The 23,203-nt window shown below is 49.9% G+C and overlaps 2 protein-coding genes across 5 annotated transcripts in view; one reads left to right on the top strand and one right to left on the bottom strand.

Annotated features, from left to right (window-relative positions):
- ANKRD27 (ankyrin repeat domain 27) overlaps positions 1–14,985 on the bottom strand; it is a 52,522-nt gene extending 37,537 nt beyond the window's left edge. The window contains exons 1-3 of one of the 4 annotated variants that reach the window (XM_026010183.2): positions 14,853–14,985; positions 13,177–13,268; positions 4,099–4,230 (exon numbers count right to left, since the gene is read on the bottom strand). In XM_026010183.2, coding sequence (XP_025865968.2) covers positions 4,099–4,200 — 102 coding nt within the window. In that variant the 5' untranslated portion in view covers positions 4,201–4,230; positions 13,177–13,268; positions 14,853–14,985. The remainder of the gene's footprint in view (positions 1–4,098; positions 4,231–13,176; positions 13,269–14,852) is intronic. The other 3 variants (XM_072749823.1, XM_026010184.2, XM_072749826.1) reach the window with 3 other exon arrangements.
- Positions 14,986–15,583: 598 nt separating this feature from the next.
- Positions 15,584–21,749, top strand: RGS9BP (regulator of G protein signaling 9 binding protein). The gene has a single exon (XM_072749860.1). It carries the CDS (start codon positions 15,834–15,836, stop codon positions 16,521–16,523), a length of 690 nt encoding a protein of 229 aa, XP_072605961.1. The 5' UTR covers positions 15,584–15,833; the 3' UTR covers positions 16,524–21,749.
- Positions 21,750–23,203: the final 1,454 nt, after the last annotated feature.

Here is a 23,203-nt window from a genome sequence, read left to right on the forward strand (position 1 = left end):
GACCAAGAACTGCCGAGGCGCTTCGGAGAACCTCATCCCAGGAAACTGTGATTAAACTCTATTTACCTGTTGATGTGCCTTGCCTGCCTCCCTAACTTAAATAAAGCACAACTGGCTCCTGCTGCATGTGTCCCCATTACCAGCCTCAGCGTTCGACATACGGTAGGTGCCCCATCAATGTTTGCTGAGTGAACAGGGGTCCTCCAGTATCAGGGACCCCCCAGTTTTCAGGCAGACAATGCCGCCCGGAGCGTTTCGTTGCAGGCAGAAGCCGGCAGCTGGGCTGTCCGGCTGGGAGGGAGGGTGAGGAGGCCAGCCGCTGGGGGCTGGGGAGGTGCAGCAGCTGGGAAGCTGCCCACGGGAGGCGGGGTCAAGTCCAAGTGCCTTCAGGGCTCTCCTAAGATGGAGCTTCAGATGTCAGATGCCACGGACGTCACAGCCTACGTGGACAACACCGAGTTTAGAGTCTCCGAGTTGACCATAAGTCAGGGACCTGCTTATTCTTAAGCTTAACAAAACTTTTTATTCTAGCCCTTTATTTTTTTAAAATATTTTATTTATTTATTCATGAGAGACAGAGAGACAGGCAGAGGCAGAGGGAGAAGCAGGCTGTCTGCAAAGAGCCCGATGCGGGACTCGATCCAGGACCCCGGGATCACAACCTGAGCCAAAGGCAGACGCTCAACCCCTGAGCCACCCAGGTGCCCCTTATTCTAGCCCTTTTATAAAGAATTTTTAAGTAATAGCAATTAAAGAAATCACAGTAGGATAAAAGCAAGAATCAGCATTGGTGACACTACTCTAGGGTCCCCCCTGACTCCTCTCCATGCAGCATTAGGGCGACTTCTGTCACGACACTCATTCTTCTGAGCTACCGACAGCCAGCTTCTGGAATTCCCCGAAGCCCTGCTGTGTTCCCTGCTCACCTACGCAATCCTGGAAACCCAGCACGGTGCCCGGTAGGTACGTCATGGTGCTCAATGAATGTTTGTTGGCTAGATCTGTGCTAAATGAATCCTAAGAGCTAGACTATGAACCTCAGTGTCCGTAGCTGGCCTGTCTAGGTATTTTACTTGAAAGTCAGTTCTTTGGAACTTGGAAGACACGCTGACAGGTTCCAGGCTAGCCCTCAAAAGCCTACATACCCCATAATTATAACATCACAGTAGGAGCATCTGGATGGTGCAGTTAGTTGAGTGTCCGACTCTTGGTTTTGGCTCAGGTCATGATCTCAGGGTTGTGGGATCGAGCCCTATGCAGGGCTCCATCCTCTGCGAGGAGTCTGCTTGAGCTTCTCTCTCTCTCCCTCTCTGCACCACCCCCACCACCACCATACTCACTCTCTCGTGCTCTAATAAAATAAATAAATCTTAAAGGGAAAAAAAAAAAGGTCACAACAAGGGAGGAACAAATTTAATCTCCCTTTTGTAATTTTTGTTTCTCCTTTAGGCAAATGGACCCCTCCTCAATCCACCTGGGAATCCTGGAGAACGTTCTCCTGACACCTCATGGATAAGAGCCCCAGAGAGGCGGCAGGCCTGCCCAGCCCACTCTCAAGATACCACAGTGTGTAATTAGCTGGATGCTAATTAAAGAGAACAGGAGTGACTATTAGTAGCAGTGCAGGGGTGTCACAGGCCTCTGTGGTGAGAATCTGGGGAACACGGGGGAGAAGGAGCTTTCCCTATCCAGTCAGAGAGCAGGTGATGGCAGGAGGTGCAGAGGCATCCCAATCAAAGGACCCGATCAAAGGAAGGATTTGGAAGGAAGTCACACTGGGGGGGGGGGGGGGGGGGGGGATGGGGCAGGCGGAGGGAGCAGTCGAGCTGCACCTCTGTCACATGAGGATGAGGGGGCCAGTGAGCAGGGCTTCAGGAAGAGGTGTGAGGGGCAGTTAACCCTGGAGGGGAGAGACACACATGTGAAAAAGTGATGATTTCACAGTGTCTTAGGACCCAATAAATGACTCTGATCCCCATGGCTGATTCAAGGGCACCAAACTTGGCCTGATGGCCAGGCCCCAAGGAAAGAAATTCAGCATCCACCTGCTGAGGTGAAAGCGATCCCTTGGTGGTAGCAGAAACAGCTGATGAGCACTCTTCCAGAGGTGGCTCGCATGTTCTTTCTCAGTCCCCCAACAGACGTGGATGGAGCACTACTGTGGACTAGACCAGGATGAACCGGAGCGCCCATCCTACGGCCAGGAGGGCCAGGAGCCAGCCATCAATACCTGACTGGGCCGGGCAGCAGCAGCCAGCTCCTTCCCACTGGGACTCCTGCGGCGAAGTGGGCCTCACTGATTCTCCCATCTACTGACGGCCACAAAGTCAGTGTTGTCAAGCGTGGGCCCCGGGCAGCTCCTCATGGACCCTGCAGATCTCAGGAGGACCTAGGACACTACCGGGAATCCCGATGACAGCTTCCAAAAGGAAGGTGACCAAGACACCAAAGTTCTTACACCACATTTCCTTTTTTTGCTAAAGTGAGCCTGAGTGGGATTCCACTATTTGCAGCCGGGAAAACATCCACCTCGTAAGAGGAACCGTGCTAAGTGCGGGCAACATAGCGGTGAGCAAGATGGACAGGTCTCACAGAGCATTCACAGCGTGGCCTTCTTTTTGTTTCGGGGAGAGAGAGAGAGAATGAGCTGGCGGGGGGAGCGTAGGGGTGGGAGTGGGGAGGGGGGAGAAGAGAATCTTTCGTGCCCAGTGCGGAGCCTGAAGCGGGGCTCGATCTCACGACCCTGAGATCATGACCTGACCTGAAAATCAAGAGTTGGAGGCTTAACTGACTGAGCCACGGGGCGCCACAGCGTGGCATTCTTAAAGAGCAAGAGAAAGTTACACATAGCTTGCTCTTGCCCAGACAGCATTTTAAAAAATATTATAGAACAAAGGGAGGAAATAGTTCCCAAATTCGGTCAGTTACCATGATTGCTTTGTATGCTGTGCTATTTCTCTGCGACATGTCTCAAAACCGTAATTAGTACGTATTTGCCCAGATCATGACCATTTCTCCCAATAGAATCCAAAGCTCTATAAAGATAAAAAAGAGGGTGACGTTTCTTCCCGTTTTGGGCCGAACCCTCAGCATTAAATGTGGGACCCTGCCCAGGGTAGCATTTAATAACTCCTGGGAAATGAACAGATGATGATGTCTCTGTGAACTTTATATGATTTTTATTTTCTTCTTGGAAACAGCTCTATTCTCTATTTTATGTATATATACATACACACGTATATATGTATATATGTGTACACATGTAGAGACACACACACACACACACAAATGACCTTTATGACTTCTAAAAACCAAAGTAAAGTAATTCTGGGAAAAACATGTGAATCACAAAACCAATCCGAAAAACTGGAGGAACTTGGGGAAGCAGACTTGTGGTGGCAGCGGGACAGAGGGGGTAAAGTGAACGTCAGCGCCAGTCCCAACAAGGCAGCACACACCCCAAAGTGAAGCGAGCTACGCTGGCTTCTCTAGGCCAAACCCTCAGCCACAACCGCAGGAGCATGGCATGAGGACAACACACAAACGGAGGCACCCCGGGAGCGGAGGGCCTGCTCCCCTGCAGGCAGCAGACGCCCCACTGTCGTTTCTCTCACGTGCCTCCCTCGTCCTGCAACCTGGGTGCCTCCAATATTCCACTGGTTCTTCCCCTTTAGGAAATGCCCTTCAAGGCAACATACGAGTGTGTGGCATGTTCCCTTATTCCATGTGAGTGAGCACACAGGTCACAGAGAAGGGCCCATGATGCCCTGAGGGAAATCGGCTTTCTGTGCCCCCCACACAAGCCCTCACGGTCAACGTGGAAAGAGAAACAGATGAACACCGTGAGATCAGTGTCAACAGAGAAAGGACTACACCCGAGGCTGGTGCAGGGCCAGGAGGCTTCGTGGAGGAGGCAGCTCGTGGCGGTCCATCTCTGCTCATTCTAGCACAGACCACGGTCTGGGGCTCGTTATACTCAGCAGGTCTGTAACTGACTCCCTCTAAACGTAGGCAAAGTCTACCGTATTTCTGGCCTTATCAACACTGCTCTGTCCGCACCTAACGGAGCCGGTCCACCCTCAGGATCGATGCACTTACGATGCCATGGACCTGGGCCACCTTGTTGCATAAGTCAGGACGCCACTTTTGAAGAGCCAGATAGAAAGGATTTTTCAGGAGATCTTCATCATACAGAGCCATATGGACTTCAGATGGGGCAGAGAGAGTCTCCTGGGACAAGGGGAGAAAGAGCAGTAAATGAACACTTTCAGATTTATGTAACACACAAAAGTCCTGATCCGGCGAATTCTAAAAAGCGTCTCTGACACATATTATTCTAGCCTGTAAGAAATATCAGACAACCCCCAATTCCAAGATGACCTGTCTATTGGTTAATTGCAGAAATTATGTTCAGAAAACCTTGTTAAGGGGCACCAGGGTGGGGATGCCTGGGTGCCTCAATGGTTGAGCATCTGCCTTTGGCTCAGGTCATGATCCCAGGGTCCTGGGATCGAGCCCACATGGGGCTCCCTGCTTAGCAGGGAGCCCGCTTCTCCCTCTCCATCTCATCCTCCCCACCACTCATGCGTGCTTGCACTCTCTCTCTCCCCCGTCTTGCTTTCTCTCAAATAAATACAATCTTAAAAAAAAAAACAAAAAACACCTTGTCAAACTCCAAATCATAGCAAAAAGTAAAAATGACTATTTTTAGAATATCCTATGTGACCAGGATTATATTTTAAAGACATGCATAGATTTTTAATGAAATATTTTAAGCACATAGAGAAAAACAGATGAATAATGCAAATCTGCCACTCAGAGCTACCCATATATATTTTGCCATATTTGCTTCAGATTTTCTTTTAAGAAATAAGGTACATCAGAATAGAGTTGGAGGGTTGCTTGGGTGGATTAGTTGGTTAAGCATCCAGCTCTTGGTTTCAGCTCAGGTCATCATGATCTCGGGGGTCTGGGATCCAGCCCTGCATCGGGCTCTGTGCTCAAGTGCAGAGTCTGCTGGAGATTGTCTCCCCCTCCCTTTGCTCCTTCCCTGCTCACACTCTCTCTAAAATAAAATTAAAAAAAAAAAAAAAGAATAGACTGGAACCCCCCTATGCCCCTCTCTGATTTCATTCTGTCCTTCCCTTTCAGAGCCACCACTATCCTGAGCTTGTGTATCCTTCTTGCTCACGTTTCTATTGCTTTAATACACGTGTATTCATAAGTAACATAAAATACTGTCGTAGGAGCTTCGAATTTTACATAAATGGTTTCACACTACCAGTGTCCTGGGACATACCTTTTCCCATCAACGTGTTCTCAAATTCTAGCCATGCTGATTCCTACAGCCCTCGTTCATTCACTGATGTCTGCTGTATGGCATTCTTTTAAATGAACATGACACAGTTTGTTACCTGATAGCCTACATTTACATTGCTTCCACGTTTTCAGTGTCATGCACAATGCTGGCATGAGCTAGCTTACACCCTTATGTACACACCCCGAGCACATTATCTAGGAACGTCCCCAGGAGAGGCCCTGCAGGGTGCATCCACCTCCACCACCACCGGAGACTGACAACACTGGGCGGCTTTCTACCTCCATGGAAAGGGCATGAGGACACCCCTTCCTCACACCACGCACTAGCCAATGCTTCTCATTTCCTCCCATTATCTCGTTTCTGCCAGTCTGTAAGGATAAAACAGTATTTTGCTGTTTTAATCTCTCATTTATCTAAAGAAACTGAACATTTCCTTGTTCTGTATAAATTACTTTATCATGTCTTTTGCCCATTTTTCAAGTGGGTTGTTGGCCTTTCTCTGATGATTTATAGTTCTTCATGTATCTGGAGACTAAAAGGTGTTGCAAATATCGTCTCCCAATCCATGACTTGTCTCTTCATTTTTTCAAATAGGTGTTTCAGAAATAGAAGTGTTTGATTTTTAATATAGCTGACCTTGTCAGCCCTTGCCTTCATGGTCAGTGCTTTTCGGATCTTAGGAAAATCCTATCATCTGGTGTACCTTTCTGAAAAGTGACTTCACCATTCCCCCTTTCAGAACATGGAGTCCATTTCCTTGATTCTGAGGCAGCCCTGTGCTTGCTGTAACCAACCAACAGACAGAATTGATGTTCTGGCATTTCTGGGTCAGCTCCAAGAGGCTACAGATTCCACACCCATTCTTCTTGGCACCCTGAGATCACCGTGCTATGATGAAGCCCGTGGGATGAAGGACCATGGGAGGAAGAGAGGCCCAGTGAGCAGAGCCTGCCCGCCAGCTGAATGCAGCCACGTGAGTGAGTCCAAGCGAAACCAGGTAGAGAACGACTCTGCCAGCCCATGAATAGTAGGAAATAATAAGTTGTGACCATCTAGGTCACTAAGTTTTGGGTTGGTTTATTATGCAGCAAAGCCTACTGAAACCACATCAACTCCAAGGCCATAAATATAGTCTCTATAATTCCTAAGAATCTTAGGATTTTTCACTTTTAGCTCTTCAATATATCTTTGTTTATACATACATATATCTTTATATATACATACATCAATAAATTAGGCATCTTAAGTTAATTTTTTCCCATATGGTAAAGCTACCATGGGCTGTTTGGGCTACTATCACAAAATACCACAGACTCAGTGGCTTACGTGTACTTCTCATAGTTCTGGAGGCTGGAAGCCCAAAACCAACATGCTCGCAGATCTGGTTCTTGACGAGGGCCCAGTGCCTAGACTGTAGCCTGCCACTGCCTCACTATATCCTCACGGGGCAGAGTTCTCCTGTCTTTTCCTCTTTTTATAAGGGCATTAATTCCATCTTGAGGGCCCCACTCGCATGACTTCATCTAATCCCAATTGGATCCCAACCTGCCACCCCCAAATAGTATCACATTAAGGATTAGAACTTCAACATATGAACAGGCAGGGGGCACAAACATTTAGTCCACAGCATAAGCCAATTGTCCCATTATCATTTTTTGAGTAGTCTATCCCTTTCACACTGGCCACTAATGCTACCTTTTGCTATACTCCAAGTTCCCACATATGTTTGGCCTGTTTTTGAGCTCTACTCTATCTCAATAGTCTAGACCAGGGCCATCCAACAGATATATGAGAAATGTAATCCATATATGCTACGCATAATCAAATATGTAATTTAAAATTTTCTAGTAGCCACATGAGAAACAAAACAGGTAAAATTGATTTTAATAATAAATTTATCCTAATATATCCAAAATACCATATTTTTAACACATGATAAATATTTTAAAGTTATTAATGACACATTTTACATTCTTTTTTGCTCTACTAAGTCTTCAAAATTTGAGGACGCCTGGGTGGCTCAGTGGTTGAGCGTCTGCCTTTGGCTCAGGGCATGATCCCAGGTCCTGGGTCGAGTCCCGCCATCAGGCTCCCTGCACGGAGGAGCCTGCTTCTCCCTCTACCTATATCTCTGGGTCTCTAATGAATAAATAAAATCTTTAAAAAATATATCTTCAAAATTTGGCATGTACTTTACATTCACCTTTCAATTAATACTAGATACATTCAAGTGCTTAAAAGTCACATATGGCTGGTGGATATTAAATTGAACACAGCAGGGCTAGACCACATTAGTTTACATGACTGCAGCTTCATAGTAAGCCTTGATATCTCATAAAGAAAGGCCTCCCCCTTGTTCTCAAAAATTGTCTACTTAGTCCTAGTTTTTGCAATACCACATAAATTATAACCAGCTCATCAAAAACTGACCATGAAAAATTCTGTTGGGATTTTTTATTAGAAATGCACTAAGTTTATGGACTGGAGAGTCAATATTTTTATAATAATGAATCTCGTCATCCATGGACATGGTATGTCTTTCCATGTATGTCTTCTTCTATGTCTTCCAATTAAATTTTCTCCATAAAGATCATAGATAATGCACAACTTTTATTAAACAGTATTTGTATATCCTGTACAGATTTTTCTCCTATTGTGAATGGAGCTTCCATTGCCCCTGATCTGCTCCATTTACTATACATAATTTTAATTTCACTGAGCTACCAGGGAGGAATATGAAAAATGGGCATAGAAAAAGAATCTGAGCCTCCATCTCAAGTGGTGCAATAAAAGTACAAACAGATAAGTCTTTTTGTTTCGTCTTATAAGACTCCCATTTACATGCTGCTTCCAGTGTTTTTGCCATACAGCATACCAACGTCCCACCACTTATTGCTGGCCTACATGGGTATCTTTGTGAGAAACAGAAAAAGGCACCCCATCTTCCCAGTGGGTACAAGAGTCCTATGCCAGGGCACATGGCTTGGTAAGTAGCTCACAGTCCATTTATCAGCCCCAACATCAGTGAGACGTTGTACTGCCAACATCTCACTCTCCCGGGCAGGGCACCTATGCAAATGAATAACCTGCATAATTGTATATAAAGGCTCCACTGTTAGTGTTTGACATATTCCTTTAAACACGTACTCTCTTTTAAAATTTATTTTAAAAAGAACATTTATTACAACTTGAAATATACAAACACTATGCTCCAGGGTGCCTGGGTGGCTCAGGTGGTTGAGCATCTGACTCTTGATTTCCACTCAGGTCCTGATCTCAGGGTTGTGAGATCAAGCCCCATGTTGAGCTCAGCACAGAATCTGCTTGGAATTCTCCCTCTCTCCCCACTTGTGTGTGCTCTCTCTCTCTCTAAAACAAATTAATAATTAAAAAATTTTTAATGCCACCATTGTTTAGAAATAAATAAAAACAGTATACCCCTATAAAAAAAGATAATCTTAAAAATTACAAAGACAGCGGGGGGGGGGGGGGAATTCCTGGGTGGCTTAGCGGTTTGGCGCCTGCCTTAGTCCCAGGATCGAGTCCCGCGTCGGGCTCCCGGTGCATGGAGCCTGCTTCTCCCTCCTCTGGTGTCTCTGCCTCTCTCTTTCTCTCTATATATCTATCATGAATGAATGAATGAATGAATGAATAAATAAATAAATAAATCTTAAAAAAAAATTTACAAAGACGGGGCACCTGGGTGGCCCCATCAGTTAAGCATCTGCCTTCGGCTCAGGTCATGATCCCCGCGTCCTAGGAATGAGCCCCGTGTTGGGCTCCCTGCTCAGCAGGGAGTCTGCTTCTCTCTCTCCCTCTGCTCCTTACCCCACTCATGCGTGTGCTCTCTCTCTCAAATAAAAATAAAGTCTTTTTAAAAAGTTACAAAAACAATTAACATTATTTGAAAATGTGCTAGATACTCCTGACTGCCAAATATTCTGAGTTTGAGCCTGAGACCTCTTCTTTAAAAAAGAGAAAATTAGTTGGGGCTCCTCGATGGCACAGTCCATTGAGCATCTGCCTCTGGGTTTTGGCTCAGGTCGCAATTTGAGGGTCGAGATCTCAGGGTCCTGAGATCAAGCCCTGCATCAATCAGGCTCTGCACTCAGGAGGCTACCTGAGTTTCTTTCTCCCTCTGCCCCGCCTCATTCCCCCCACGCTTGCCCTCTCTCTTCCTCTAAAATAAGTAAATAAATAATAAACATTTTAAAAAGAGAAAATTAGCAAATCTCAAAGGGCATCAAGTAAATTTATCCTTGTTATGACCTAAATGAAATATGAATGAAAAACTGAATTACTTCCTTGCTATGTAACAACATTCCAAAATGCCTTCTTGGGAAGATGCCAGGACAACACACATAAGCACATTATGAATTCTTTCTGTTAATGGCCGATGATAAAAACAGCCACTGTTTGAGAGTATCTTTGTTTCAGGGACTGTGATCACTTCTATTCATCCTCATCTCACTTTAATGTTCATGATAACTATAGGCAACCAACTATAACTAATGCTCACTATTGGTATCATTAGCCCCATATGCTGCAGATGAAGAAACTGAGGCTCACTTGGCCAACTTGAAGTCACACAGATGTCAGAATTTATTCTAACAGCCACCCCTTTAACCACGACACCCATCGTGTAAAACAAACATGCCTGGATTAAGGGTTATTTCCGAAGCCACAGATGCACAGATCCCACACTTCATTTCCCTCAAAGGAAAAGTCACCATGACAGACAGTCACATGGGCCGTACATTGAATTCCCTCGGTCTGGTCCAGCCAGAACTGTCTCTGCTGCAGGCCCTCTGGGGACTGCCTGAAGGAGGCCCTTGAGCTCCCTGCAAATCCTCTTAGGGGAAGAGTCTAGCATGAAAAAGGCTACATATAATCCCTTCCTGGACCCCAGAGACAGCTCTGTAACAATTCAGGTATTTGTCTTGTTGAATTCAATTATTCCTGGAGCCCAAATAATCCTTCTAGAAGTCCCTACCAGAACAACTGGATAATGCGATTTTGTTGGGACACAGTCATAAGAAAACAAAATTCTCCCTGGTTTCTGACACAACTGGTTCTACAGGACAGCGTGCAAAGTAAAGACACCTTGGACAGAAACCGCATGAGAGGCAGGATGCCACGCGGTCGGAATGAAGCTGGGAAGCGATGCTCCTTCTGCTCCTCAGACGAGATGCCAGCAGAGCTCCCACATCTCTGCACCCGAGACAGAGGTGGCAAGGGTGGGCTCGGATGCAGGAGGTAGCAACCTAGCTGGGAGGCAAGGAATGTGCATCAGCAGAGTAAAACAAACCCAGAGCAGTGCTGGGACAGGTAAGGACCGGACAGAGAAGGGAGCAGCAGGGGAGGGCGGGGAGGCATCCCTGGCAGGGACCAGAGCAAGGCAAAGGTTCAAGAAGCAGGAACAGGTTCCTGTGGGCACAGAAAACCCAAGAGTAAATTTTTTTGACTAGATGAGATGAGTCCAGTCAGTGCTGGTCAGAGAGGGACAGCAAGGCGAGGGAGGCCCCTAAATGCCACATCAAAGCATTCAGTTCAAGAGCATGAAACACGCAAGACTGGGAGCAAGCACTGCTGTGAGTGGGACAGAGCTTGCTGTGTTTCAGTCCCAAGTCATCTGTTTTCTCCTGGACATCATTCCTCCTGGTTGCCGATGACTGAACCCTCCATCTGGGGGGGAAGGGTTTCTAGGAGCTCTGTCCAATACTATTCTCAACCTTTTGGTCGCAGTGTTTTAAAACATATGCTAATCTAATACAATCTGGTGCTTAATGCCAGAATGGAATTCTTATATAGGGGATAAATGCTTAAAATAGGTTAACGTCTTCACAAATCTAGTTGCAAGAATTAGTTTTATGTATTTTTTAAAGATTTTATTTATCTGAGAGAGAGAGAGAGAAAGAGAGAGTGTGTGTCTGTGTAGCGGGAGAGGGAACCCAATGTGGGACTGGGTCCCAGGACCCTGTGATCCTGGCCTGAGCCAAAAGGCAGACACTTAACCAACTGGGCTACCCAGGTGTCCTCATTTTATATTTGAAAATAACATGCAGAGTAAACTGACCCTTCCTTATAAAACTGGAAAGATGAGCGAATCCTCTTATAAAACTCCTTTTTGAAAAAAAAAAAAAATTCCACCCCTGCCTAAGCTCAAATTGATAGGATGATTTACAGCAAATCCATCGAAGTCAGCCAGAAGATACCAAATACCGCTGAACATGAGTTATCAGAGCTTACTCATGAACAAGGGAGCCAGGCAAGGTCCCAAACTAGTACCGGACATTTCAAGAGGTGGTGTGCACACTTGTGGTTTTGTGGTCTACAACCGTCCCACCAGCCCAGATGAGGCTGGGTGGTCAGGGACCGTCTGGTGACCGTGTGCAGCCTGGCTCAGCAGAATCCAACATAGCAAAGTCTGTGCCTTGCCTCCCAGAGATAAACTCCCAGCTAAAATCTCACCGCTATAGCTGCTCCCATCCTTTGATCAGGGACCTCACCGAAGACCCAGACCAGGCCTATTTTCCAAATGATGAGCAATAGTCTCCAACTAGTTTAATTTGTGATGCAGACGGAAAAGGCAAAAAGGGAAAACTTTCTAATTCATCTATGTTTAATAGCAACGGGAAACAACTGGGTGACGTACAGTATGATATTACAGTCCCTCATGTCCTGGACTGTATCATCTAGGGATCCTAGCCATACTTTTCTCAAAGCTCTTCAAAGCATCCAGTCTGTGCCTGGCCCCCTGGCTCACTGTAGGCATGCTGTAACTGTCTGTCCACTTGAGCAAAATGATAGTGGGGTGTTAGAGAAAGCTCAAGCTCCCAGGGAGGGGTCATCTCTCACAGAACCTGGATATCCTCATCCAGGGGAGGGTGAGACGCTGGCCCCAGGCAGCCACACAGGCGCTTGCAAAAAACCAGAAGCAAACAATACACGCAGAACTGGCTAAACAGTGACAGCTGGAATGTGGTGAGTAGCGCAGGGAAAGAAGGCCCCAGAGCTGGAAGAGGGGCGTGACCACTAAGGGAGCAGGAGGATGTGGAGGAACCCAACAACCCCTGAGGATGCCACTCATCACCCTGCTCCTGGAGTTGCAGGCAGTGCCACCAGCACCCACTTTCTTGCCAGAATCTTGACCAGAAGGGCAGGAGCTCCAAAGGCCACTTCTCAGTGTCTCTCACACGTGGAGGGTCTGGCTTTGGGTCTGAATCCTTTCTAGGTCCGGTGTCTATCATCACAGGGTCACATTCCTCTGCTCCTCTAGGAGAGGATCAAGTTGCTGGACACCGAGAACCCTGGCAATTCATAAACAAAGGGAGAGCCCCACAGAAACACTAACGGTGCACAGATGTGTGAGTAACAAAGACCCAGTACTTGTCCTCATGAGGGCAACAATCGTCCCAAGAGCCACAAGGAGACACAATCAAGACCTTGACCCCAGGCTCCAGGCAGACCGGACCGTTTGCTCTCCCAGTGACGCTGCCGGGCAGCATGATTCCTGGTGGCAAGCCCAGGTGCGGAGAGCTCACTCGAGGGACCTACTCAGCTTCAGAGCCCCAACTGCTTTCCCGCCACAGAGGCTCGTCAGAAGTATCTGTCCCTGCTCCCATCCTGCACTTCTCCTTCAGAGGCCTCTGCCTCTCCCTTTCATGGTCCATGTAAAAGACGACAAAGTGATCTTTCCAACACTGAGGTCTACTACAGGGCAGCAGTCCCCCTTGAGCCTCAGTTTTGCTTTCCAGTTTCAGGTCCCTGTGGTCAACCGGGGTCTGGAAACAGACTGATCCTCGTCCCGACATATCGTCAGAAAGTCAATAGTAGCTAACACTACATCACAATACCTGTATCGTTCTTTTCACTTCATCTCATTACGGAGGCATTTTATCATCTCACAGCATCACAAGATGGGTGAGCCCAGTACAATTAAGATATTCTGAGAGAGAGAGAGAGAGAGAGAGAGACACCACCTTGACATAACTTTTATCACAGCATATTGTTAACAATTGTTCTACTTTGTTATTTTTGTCAGTTGCTTACAATGCGTATTTTATATATCAAACTTATAGCTATATAGGTACAGGGGGAAAACGGACTACAGGGTTTGGTACTATCCAAGGTTTCTTTTTTTTTTTTTTTTTTTTTTTTTTTTATTTTTGTTTATTTATGATAGTCAGAGAGAGAGAGAGGCAGAGACACAGGCAGAGGGAGAAACAGGCTCCATGCACCGGGAGCCCGACGTGGGATTCGATCCCGGGTCTCCAGGATCGCGCCCTGGGTCAAAGGCAGGCGCCAAACCGCTGCGCCACCCAGGGATCCCTATCCAAGGTTTCCAACATCCCCTGGGGGTCTTGGGGACACATCTTCCGTGGACTAAAGGACGGCGTGGGGAGTGCGGGGGCTACTATATTCTTCCAGGACTTTCCCTTCACTCCCTGCTAGATGAACTCTCAATTTCTCTTCCTGCCACTAAGGGCCTCTCCTTCTGGCCTTCCACCCACCTCTGCAGCCTCATCTCCCTCTGCTGTCCCCCAAAGCTCCCCAAAGTGATGGGTTCTCCCTCCTTCTATCCATTTCGCCTTGAAAACTGCTCTTCCCCTGCCAAGGCCCCCATAAGACCCTCCACAGTGGAGCATGGCCCAGGCCTGGAGTGTCCAAGCCCTGGCCCCAAATCTATAGATTAAAGGACAAGAGCTCTGAGTGAGGGGCGAGGGGAGGGGGGGAGCCCTGGGGCCCGGTGGGCTCTGGGTCTTCTGGTCCACCTCAACACCATGCTGGGGAAGGCGGACTCAAAACGCTACTACCCCACTGGGCCCCCTGCTCTTCTCTGGGGCTGGTGGTGGGAGGGTGAGCTAACAAAACAGGGGCCTCTCCTCCGTGACGCCCGTAAACTTGGGAGAACCCCAGCTAGCGGGCAGACCAGCAGTCCCTCCAGGCTCCCCAGCCCCTCCTTCCCCGAGTGTCCTAAATCCCCGCTGAAGGCGCATCATTTGCTGCCCAAGTCCCCAGCGTCTCCAGGGGCCCTGCCTGGCTCCCGCGCCTGGGGCGGGGCGGGGCGGGGGGGGGGTCCGTGCTGGACGAGAAGAGCTGAACAGACGCAGAGCCCGGAACATCTCTGCTGCTTTAAGTTTTCCCGGAGTAATTCTGACCCAGCACGACCCAGAGCAGGCCCCTCCGGAGGCTCACAGGCAGGGACTCCCTCCTCCCCCGCTGCGCCTCCGCCACCCCGGGAGCCACGGGGGCCCCGGCTGCGGACACCCCCCGGCCCCCGCCCCCGCCCCCGGCCGGGCTCCCAGGACCCCGCGCCCGCTGGCCCGTGCTGCTCGCGGGGGGTCAGCCGCCCCCACCCGGCAGCAGACGGAGCGCGGGCGGGGCGGGCTGGGGGTGCCCGGGGGCAGCCGCCCCCTCGGGGCGCAGACAGCCCCTCCCCCCGCTCGGGGGCCCCGCCCGGCCTCTAGGCCCCGAGGCGACCGCCCCGCGGGGAGGCAGGCGCGGGCGCAGCAGGAGCGACGACACTTACTTGGAGGCTACATAGTCCCACCGCCTGCTCGTCGGAGCGGCGGCGACCCCCCGGGCCCCGCGCGGACCTCGGCGCCCACCGCCCCAGCACCGCGGGCCGCTCCGCCGCCCACCTCTTCACTCCGCCGCTGGGCGGAGCCGCCCCCGGAAGGCCCAATGAGCGGCCGGCCTCGCCCTGAGTGACGTGCGCGCCGAGCAATCGCGGGGCCCGCCCTGCCGGGGAGGGGCGCGGGCGGCGCGCGGCGCTTCCTCCTCGGGCCGGCCGGGGCCCGGAGCCGCGGACTGCGCATGCCCGGGACGGGAGGGGGCGGGGCAGAGCGGGTGTGACCCTGGAGGTGGGGTCCGCGCCGCGTTCCTGGAAAGCGGGCTGGACGGCGACGGGGAGCCCGGGCCCGGCCCGCCGTGGGGGGCGGAGGCGCCCAGTCCTGCGGGGCACAGAGCCCCGTGTCTGGCGGGGGCTTGGCGCTTGGGGTCCTTGGGTGCCGGCTCCCTCGGCTGCGTGGACGCCGCGTGAGCCTGCCCTGCCCCTCTGCTGAACCCGGGCCTCAGTTTCCCCCTCTGTACGGTAGCGGGGGCTGGGGCTGCAGGACGGTAATGGGGTGCAGAGGAGGGGGAGAGGGGGGCCTGCACGTGACCGCCCCGCGCGGGGCCCGCCCATCCCTGCGCCGGGCGGGAGGAGGCGCCCCGCGGGGACGGGGGGGGGGGGAGGGGAGGGGTGGGCGGGTCCTAGGGGCCCCGACGCGGCGGCGGCTCAGCGGCCGGCCAGCCCCGGGACGGCCCCGCGGAGGATGGGGACGGCCGCCGGGCCAACGCGGAGAGCGCCCTTGGCGGCGAGGGCGCTGCAGACGCCCGGCGGGATGGGCGCGGGCGAGGGCGCGGGCGGCCGCTAACGGGCCGCGTGGCGGGTGCCCCCGGGCCATGAGCCGCGCCCGGGCCGCCGTCGGGGCGGGCGGGCCGCGGCGCTGAGAGCGGGGCCGCGGCCATGGCGCGGGAGGAGGGCAAGGCGCTGCTGGACGCGCTCAACAGGGCGACCGCGCGCCACCACCTGCTGGCGCTGGCCGTCGGCGGCTCGGCGGACTCGCAGGCCCTGCGGCGGGAGCTGCGGAGGACGCGGCGCGAGGCGCAGGAGCTGGCGGCGGCCGCCCGCGCCCTGCTGACCGCCCCGCTGCGCGACCGGGGCCTGCGCGGCGAGGAGCGCGCCGAGCTCGAGCGCCTGTGGGCGGCCTTCTCCGGCTGCCTGGACCTGCTGGAGGCCGACATGCGGCGCGCGCTGGCGCTGGGCTCGGCCTTCCCGCTGCAGGCGCCGCGGCGGCTGGTGCGCACGGGCGCGGGGGGCGCGGGGGGCTCGGCCCGCAGCCTGCGGCACCTGGCGGAGCGCGACGGCGACGGCGACGGGGACGGGGACGACCTGCGCGAGCTGGAGCGGGAGGTCCTCCAGGTGAGCGACATGATCCACGACATGGAGATGAAGGTCAACGTGCCCCGCTGGACCGTGCAGGCCCGGCACGGGGCGGGCGCCGAGCTCCTGTCCGCCGCCTCCTCCGCGGGCCCCGCGTCGGTGCAGGAGCGCGCGGGGCCCTGCGACCCCGGCAAGGCCCTGGCCGCCGCCGTCTTCAGCGCCGTGCTGCTGGCGGCCGTGGCCCTGGCCGTCTGCGTGGCCAAGCTGAGCTGACGGACACACGGACGCACGAGCCCAACGCCGCTCCCCTCCCTCCCCGGAGACATCCCTCGGGAACGACGGCCGCGCCCGGACTGGACTCGGATGCGGATGCGGCGCGTGGAAGGGACCGGGCCCTCAGCCCCCGAGAGTGCACACCTGCGAGCACACCTGCGGGCACACCTGCGGGCACACCTGCGAGCACACCTGCGGGCACACCTGCGAGCACACCTGCGAGCACACCTGCGGGCACACCTACGGGCACACCTGCGGGTTCCAAGCACGCGCCCGCCTGCCCCGGGCGGAACACGGATTCCTCTTGCTGGCCCTGGAGGAGTTAATTTCGCGCGGGCCGCCAGGGCGGGACCGCTATTGCAGTGCAGCAGCTTTATCCTCTTATTAATAGAAAACGGTCCACAGTGACCCCAGATTGCTCTGAGTTACTGGGTTGCCACGTGTGCTGCCAGGGGCGCGTGTAGGGAGTGTGACGTGGGTGGTCTCCACCCCACTGGCGATCCCCCCTCTCCAAACTCGCGTGGGCCGAGGTGGAATGAAGCGGGTGGGGGGCGGGTTTCGCTCTGTGTGGCTGGTGATTTTGTTTCCTGCGGGGCGGGGGGGAAAAACTAGGAAGAGGTAAGCAGGTTTTATTACCTTAATCCCTTGGGGCCTAAGCCTAGGAGAGTGTGCAAAGAGGAGCGGGTGCAAAGTGCTTTTTCCAAGGCGCACCACTGAGCTTCTTGGCAGAGTGTATCTGTTAGTTAACAGAAACAGCTAGAAGAGGTTTGGGGCCCTGATGTCCCCCCCCCAAGTGCTGACCCTCCGCACTTAGGAAACCAGAGAAGACACCTCGAAACTGCCTCCGGGGGCTTGGATCCACTACACCCCCTTGCCTATTGAAAAGGGCTCTCTCCAGCCAGCCCGGAGGGCCGCAAGCTTTAGGGCGGGACATATGCTATTTAAACAGGCACTTTCTCCTTTGCCTCCTTTGCCAGGGCTTATCTTTGTTCCAGAACTAGACCAGAGTTGTTTGATCCTCCTTTGGGGGAGGGCTGCAGAATCCTCTTTGCCCTTAATCCTTTCTATCCCTTGGAATCTGCCTGCTAGCCAGTAGGAGAGCTAGCTTTGGAGGAAGCTGGGCAGCTCCCTGACCCTCACACTGACCCCTGGGAGGGTAAACCTCACAGGCCGTTTGAGCCAATTATCCCTGAGACTGGGTTAGAAGCAGCAACCTCCACTTGGCATTTCAGCAGCTTTTTAAAAACCGTAACCATTTCGAAAGAAAACCCATAGAACCATATTCTGTTCTATCAAAGCTGGTTTTTTTGTAGAGGACATTTGGCCACGGTGTCATACGTGCCAGTGAGTCAAACATTGTGGTCTCTACTTACATAAGTTAGTAAATGTGCATCTGTTATTAAAATAGGCCGTCTTGGAGGCAGGAGGCCGTAGCATAATCTTCCAGAACCACCGTGTGCACACAGGCTTCTTTTGCTCAGTAAGTAAAGAAGGTAGAAAGCCCTGGGTCCCAGGCTGGAATTTACGTGAGCACTGCCGCCACCTGCCACCTGTGGTGCAGAGAGAATGTTGGTGGGGAAATAAGGCTAAGAAAACACATGCATTTAACTCTCAAAAGGTAATTAGGAATCAAACCCAGAGACTTTGGCTTGGCTGAAAACTAACCAGGATTCTTTTTTTTTTTTTTTTTTTTTTTCCATTTTTACCCCGAAAGTGGTCAAATATTTACTCCTCCACCGGGAGGAGGGAATTTACAGTTTCACAAGGGCAGCTTGGAGGACCGAGGGGCAGGGACACATAGCAGCAGTCCTGCAGCCTTGGCACCCCGTGCTGGGGGCCACCCTTCCAGCCTCAGCACAAGATTCCAGTACCTCATAGTGGAAATATGGGATCTGTGTGTGTGTGTATGTGTGAGAGAGAGAGAGATAATAGTTTTAAAACACAAGGTCTTAAGCCGATTAACAGTTTTATGACTTAACTAATAAAAGGAACACCTTCTGCCTCATCTGAATAGAGGCCACTTCAAATTCTTTTTGCACCTGCCAGCCCAGGGTAACTTCACAGACGACACAAAATTTTTCTAACTCCCCTCATACCCTCATCCCCCTCCTGGACACAACACAATGCAGAATGTCTGTCACTTTCCCCAAAGTTTCGGTTCTCCCAGACTAAAGCAGGCTGGGCACTTTGGGAGCCAATGTTGGAAAATATCCTTTAAATGCCACGCCCTAGATATACTCTTCTGTTTCTTTTTTTTTTTTTTTTTTTTTTAGAGAGAGAGAGATTTTATTTATTCCTGAGAGACACACGGGGACAGAGACATAGGCAGAGGGAAAAGCAGGCTCCCTGCAGAGAACCCAGTGTGGGTCATGCCCTGGGCCAAAGGCAGATGCTCAACCACTGAGCCACCCAGGCATCCCTCTTGTTTTTGTTTTGTTTTTTTTTTTTCCTATTCTTGTTTCTAATGCAGTGACTCTTCTGTTCCTATCAAGTTGTTTTGTTTCGTGATGGCGACAAAAAAATTGTTCAGCAGAACCTACTGAAGAAAAAAAAAATCCATCAGATGTTGCATAATCCATAGAGAGCAATTGGGACAAATGTCATTATCACCCTTTCCACCCATTTCGCAGATCCTTGGGTATTTAATGATATGTGCAATCAGGTGTGTACCTAATTCTGAGAGTCCTCTGCTCGCTGAAATTAGGAATAAAATGTTTCACACTCAGGCACAAAAGCTGAATTACAATGAATGTATTTATCCTGCAGACCTGTTCACCTAAACAATTCTGTGTTTGAAAGGTTTAAGCATTAGGAACGTTTGATATTATTTGGAGTTCTAACATTGCCTACTAGAACTTCCGCTATGTGGTGCAAGCAGAGTCACTTTCTCCTTGAGCAATAGGCCGCTGTCACTCTCTCTCTCTGCTCTCATTTCTATGTATATAATTCAAGACATTGCTTTCTGATAGAAGCCCGATTTGATTTAGGTGCTTGATATCAAAGTCATTAAGTTTCTAAAAACATCTGGTATGACTTATATACCATGATACAAGTATAGGAACAAGATTTAAAATGTTTAGCATAGGATGTATACGATGAGGTCAATGTTAGAGTCTGTGGCAAAAAACAAAACCATCTAGTTTTCCGAGTTAAAGAATAGATCTTTATTTCCAAGGTTAAATGCTATGATAAATAACTGTAAAGAGAAAATATCTCTCTGACTTCTCGTTTGGGAAAACAGTACTGTTTGATTTTCAGAAGGCAGGTAATTGGAATGTCAAGGCACTTAGGGAAACGTTGAACTATTGCTAGTAGTTAACAAACACTAGTTCGTAGGAGAGAAAAAAAATGCCTGGCAAATTCATTTTTGTGCGTGTGCGCTAAGAACGTATGCTTTCAAATGCTGCAAGGGAAAGATTCTTGGTGAGGAAAATTAGAACATAACCCGTAAGATTTACTTAGGGTTTACAGTAAGCTCCTAAGGAGATGTGTGATGTCAAATGACAAGTAGTCTGGGGTTTACTTAGGTGCGGATCCTGATGATGCTGCATTTTCCTTTTCAGCCTGCACATTGATCTATTTTTAGCTCCTGGGTTGCTTTTCAGATGTAGCCCTCCCTTCTGTAATGAATGCTTGTTAAGGGGGTGAACCCCCTGAATGTGAGCCCCGTGTGTCAGCCTGAGAAATAAAAAAGGTAGGACTTGCCTCTGTCTTCCTTTGGGGGGTGCCTCGCCCTCGAGGCCAGCTCAGCTGTGATGGGCAGAGGCTCTCCCTGTCTCTCCAAGTACCTCAGACAAGTCACTGACCTTCCTGTGCCTGGGTTCCCTGGTGGTGACACGAGGGGAGCCCTGACCAATTGACTCAGAGGTTCCTTCCAGAGTTTAAAACATTTCACAGAATGCAAGTTAAACCAGAAAGGGTTATTCCATTTGTTTGGGGTGGGGGTGGGGGTTGGGGTTGTTCTTGTTGGTTTGGGTACGTACTGAAATGAAATGGTACAGTTTGGTGGTTATCTAGAATTAGTCTGTTGGTAAAATTCCGTAGGAACTTAAAAACTCAAAATGAACCGAGCTTACTGTGATTTGGGTCCATATCAGAATTAGACGATGGGCTTAAAAGCAAGTCTGTGTAGACGCTTCTTATTTATAGTATTTAAATTAGATTAGGAATTTTGATTCACACTGTTAAGTCTGAGTCTGAGAAAGCCTAGTGTGGATGAAACAGCAATGTGGCCACCTAAACTGATTCTGGGAAATTACGGATGTGAAACTGTCATTTATCCACAGAGGCTGGGAAAATCCTAATCCTATTCTGTAAGTAACCTGGTGCCCTCAGAACTCTATGTTGGCTGCCTGACATCAGGAAACGGGAGCACAGCGTGGGTGGCTCTGTACGCGGCATCAGATCTAAGGTGGAATTAAAGGCTTCGTGTCAACGGTTTGAGTGATTAACTGAAATTTTTTATTAAATTAAAAAATCAGAGGTAACGTGCAACATTTATAACTTAGTTGGAAAAGACACCCTCAAATGATTCAGCTATCAAGGCTTGTGATTTTTTTAAAAAATACGTATATATTCTTAATCTGTATTCCCACCTGAGGTGAGTGAATGTCCTGATCAACATTGTTACCCTTCACCGATTTCATTCCACAAAGAGATGTTCAGAAATTCTCCAGGATTTTAAATCTCCAAGTGCTTCTGTACAGTATGATTATACTCATCTTGTAATGCAGGATGGAAACGGGAAGAACAGTAGGTCTCCACATGAACCATCTTTGGCTGTGGCCAACACAGATCAAAGTCATATTCAAATACTATTTCTTTGGCTCTTAAGACCTGACCAGAGGAGCAGGAACTGACCACATGCTGCAGCCCTGTGTCCCTGGGGACAGGCCAGATTTCTCAAAAAGCAAAAACATTGCTCCTTTTCATTTACTTATTTTCATATCATTCCACAGAGGATTCTGGGTGTTTTCACATGACAAAGATAAAAAAGCCAAACCTCAGCTCCCATTGGCAAGATGATTTTAAAGTCTTAAGATGCTGTTGCCGGAAAGCGAAGTTGAGTGTCCCCTGCCTATATGGATGTGTCAGGCATATGGAGATCTACAAGGATATATACAGAAATGAAGATGCTTGTGAAGGTGGTGGGATTACAAATGGTGGGGGTTTTTCCCAATAACTTCATGTTATATTGTTTTTACAATAAAATCTTGAATGCTTTTATCATCTAGAAAGTATTATTGTTATTAAACTATAAATATTAACAGGGTCTCAGAGTGTAATGAGAAATTATTTCAGAACCTTCTCCCCTAAAAGCAAAGCATAAACCCTTTTGGAATCCTACCCCAGAGAATCAGAAGTTCTGAAATGTAGTATCAGGACACTATAGCCTTGAGGTTATGGAATAAGGTGCAAACACCTGAGTTCAGATCCCATCTCACTGAAGTTCTTCAATGTCTCTGACCTCAGTGTCCTTATCTTCGCAATGGGAGCAATAATAGGGTATCAGATTAAGATTTCTTAAGGGTATCAGTATAAGACTTTTATCTAGGGGTCCCTGGGTGGCACAGCGGTTTGGCGCCTGCCTTTGGCCCAGGGCGCGATCCTGGAGACCCGGGATCGAATCCCACGTCAGGCTCCCTGTGCATGGAGCCTGCTTCTCCCTCTGCCTATGTCTCTGCCTCTCTCTCTCTCTGTGACTATCATAAATAAATTTAAAAAAAAAAAAGACTTTTATCTGGGCACAGGGCTCAATAAATGTTGGCTGCCACTGCTGTTATTATTTATCAAGTCAAAATGACGGAAGGTATGTAATATAAAGGTCATGTACAAACCTATCTGGAAGTTGGAATCTATGCAATTTAAAGTCGAACGCATTGAGGTATAAGTTAAATACAGTAACATTTGTTCTTCTCAGCTGAGTGCTGTTGAGTTCTGATAAAGTTGTGCAATCCTGTAACCACCTCCACAAGCAGGACAACATTTTCATCCCCCTACCACCCCCCCCCCCACATGCTTTCCTAGTCAATGATTTCCTTCCACCCCAGGATCTGCCACTGACCTCATTTATTTCCCTATAGTTTTGCCTTTTCCAGAATGTTCCATAAATGGAGTCTATACATTTTCGAGAAAACAGTGCTGTGAATCTTTTTAAATTCCTTCTCAAGGGAACCCTGGGTGGCGCAGCGGTTTAGCGCCTGCCTTTGGCCCAGGGCGCGATCCTGGAGACCCGGGATCAAATCCCACGTCGGGCTCCCGGTGCATGGAGCCTGCTTCTCCCTCTGCCTATGTCTCTGCCTCTCTCTCTCTCTCTCTGTGACTATCATAAATAAATAAAAAATTAAAAATTAAAAAAAAAAATTCCTTCTCAAAAAACATCTGGAGAAATCATTTTTACATGGTGATTTGTGGCGCACAGCATTTTACTGGTCGGTCGCAGGTGGATTTTGTTGAGCCCCGGGTGACACTCCTCGGCTTCTGGGAAGGCTTGGCAAGCTTCCCTGCCACCAGCCAGTGTCCAAGCTGAAGGCGCCCAGGTTCTCTCCCTGTGGCCAGCCCTGTAGATCACGTTCTCTCCTTTTCTTTCCGTTTTCACTGAAAAACCTGATAAATAATGGATAACAGGAAGGAATTTGGCCTTGCTGAACTCGACAAAATAAGATTGCCTGGGGCTATAG

Source organism: Vulpes vulpes, chromosome 1 (genome assembly GCF_048418805.1).
Source record: "Vulpes vulpes isolate BD-2025 chromosome 1, VulVul3, whole genome shotgun sequence".
NCBI lineage: Eukaryota > Metazoa > Chordata > Mammalia > Carnivora > Canidae > Vulpes > Vulpes vulpes.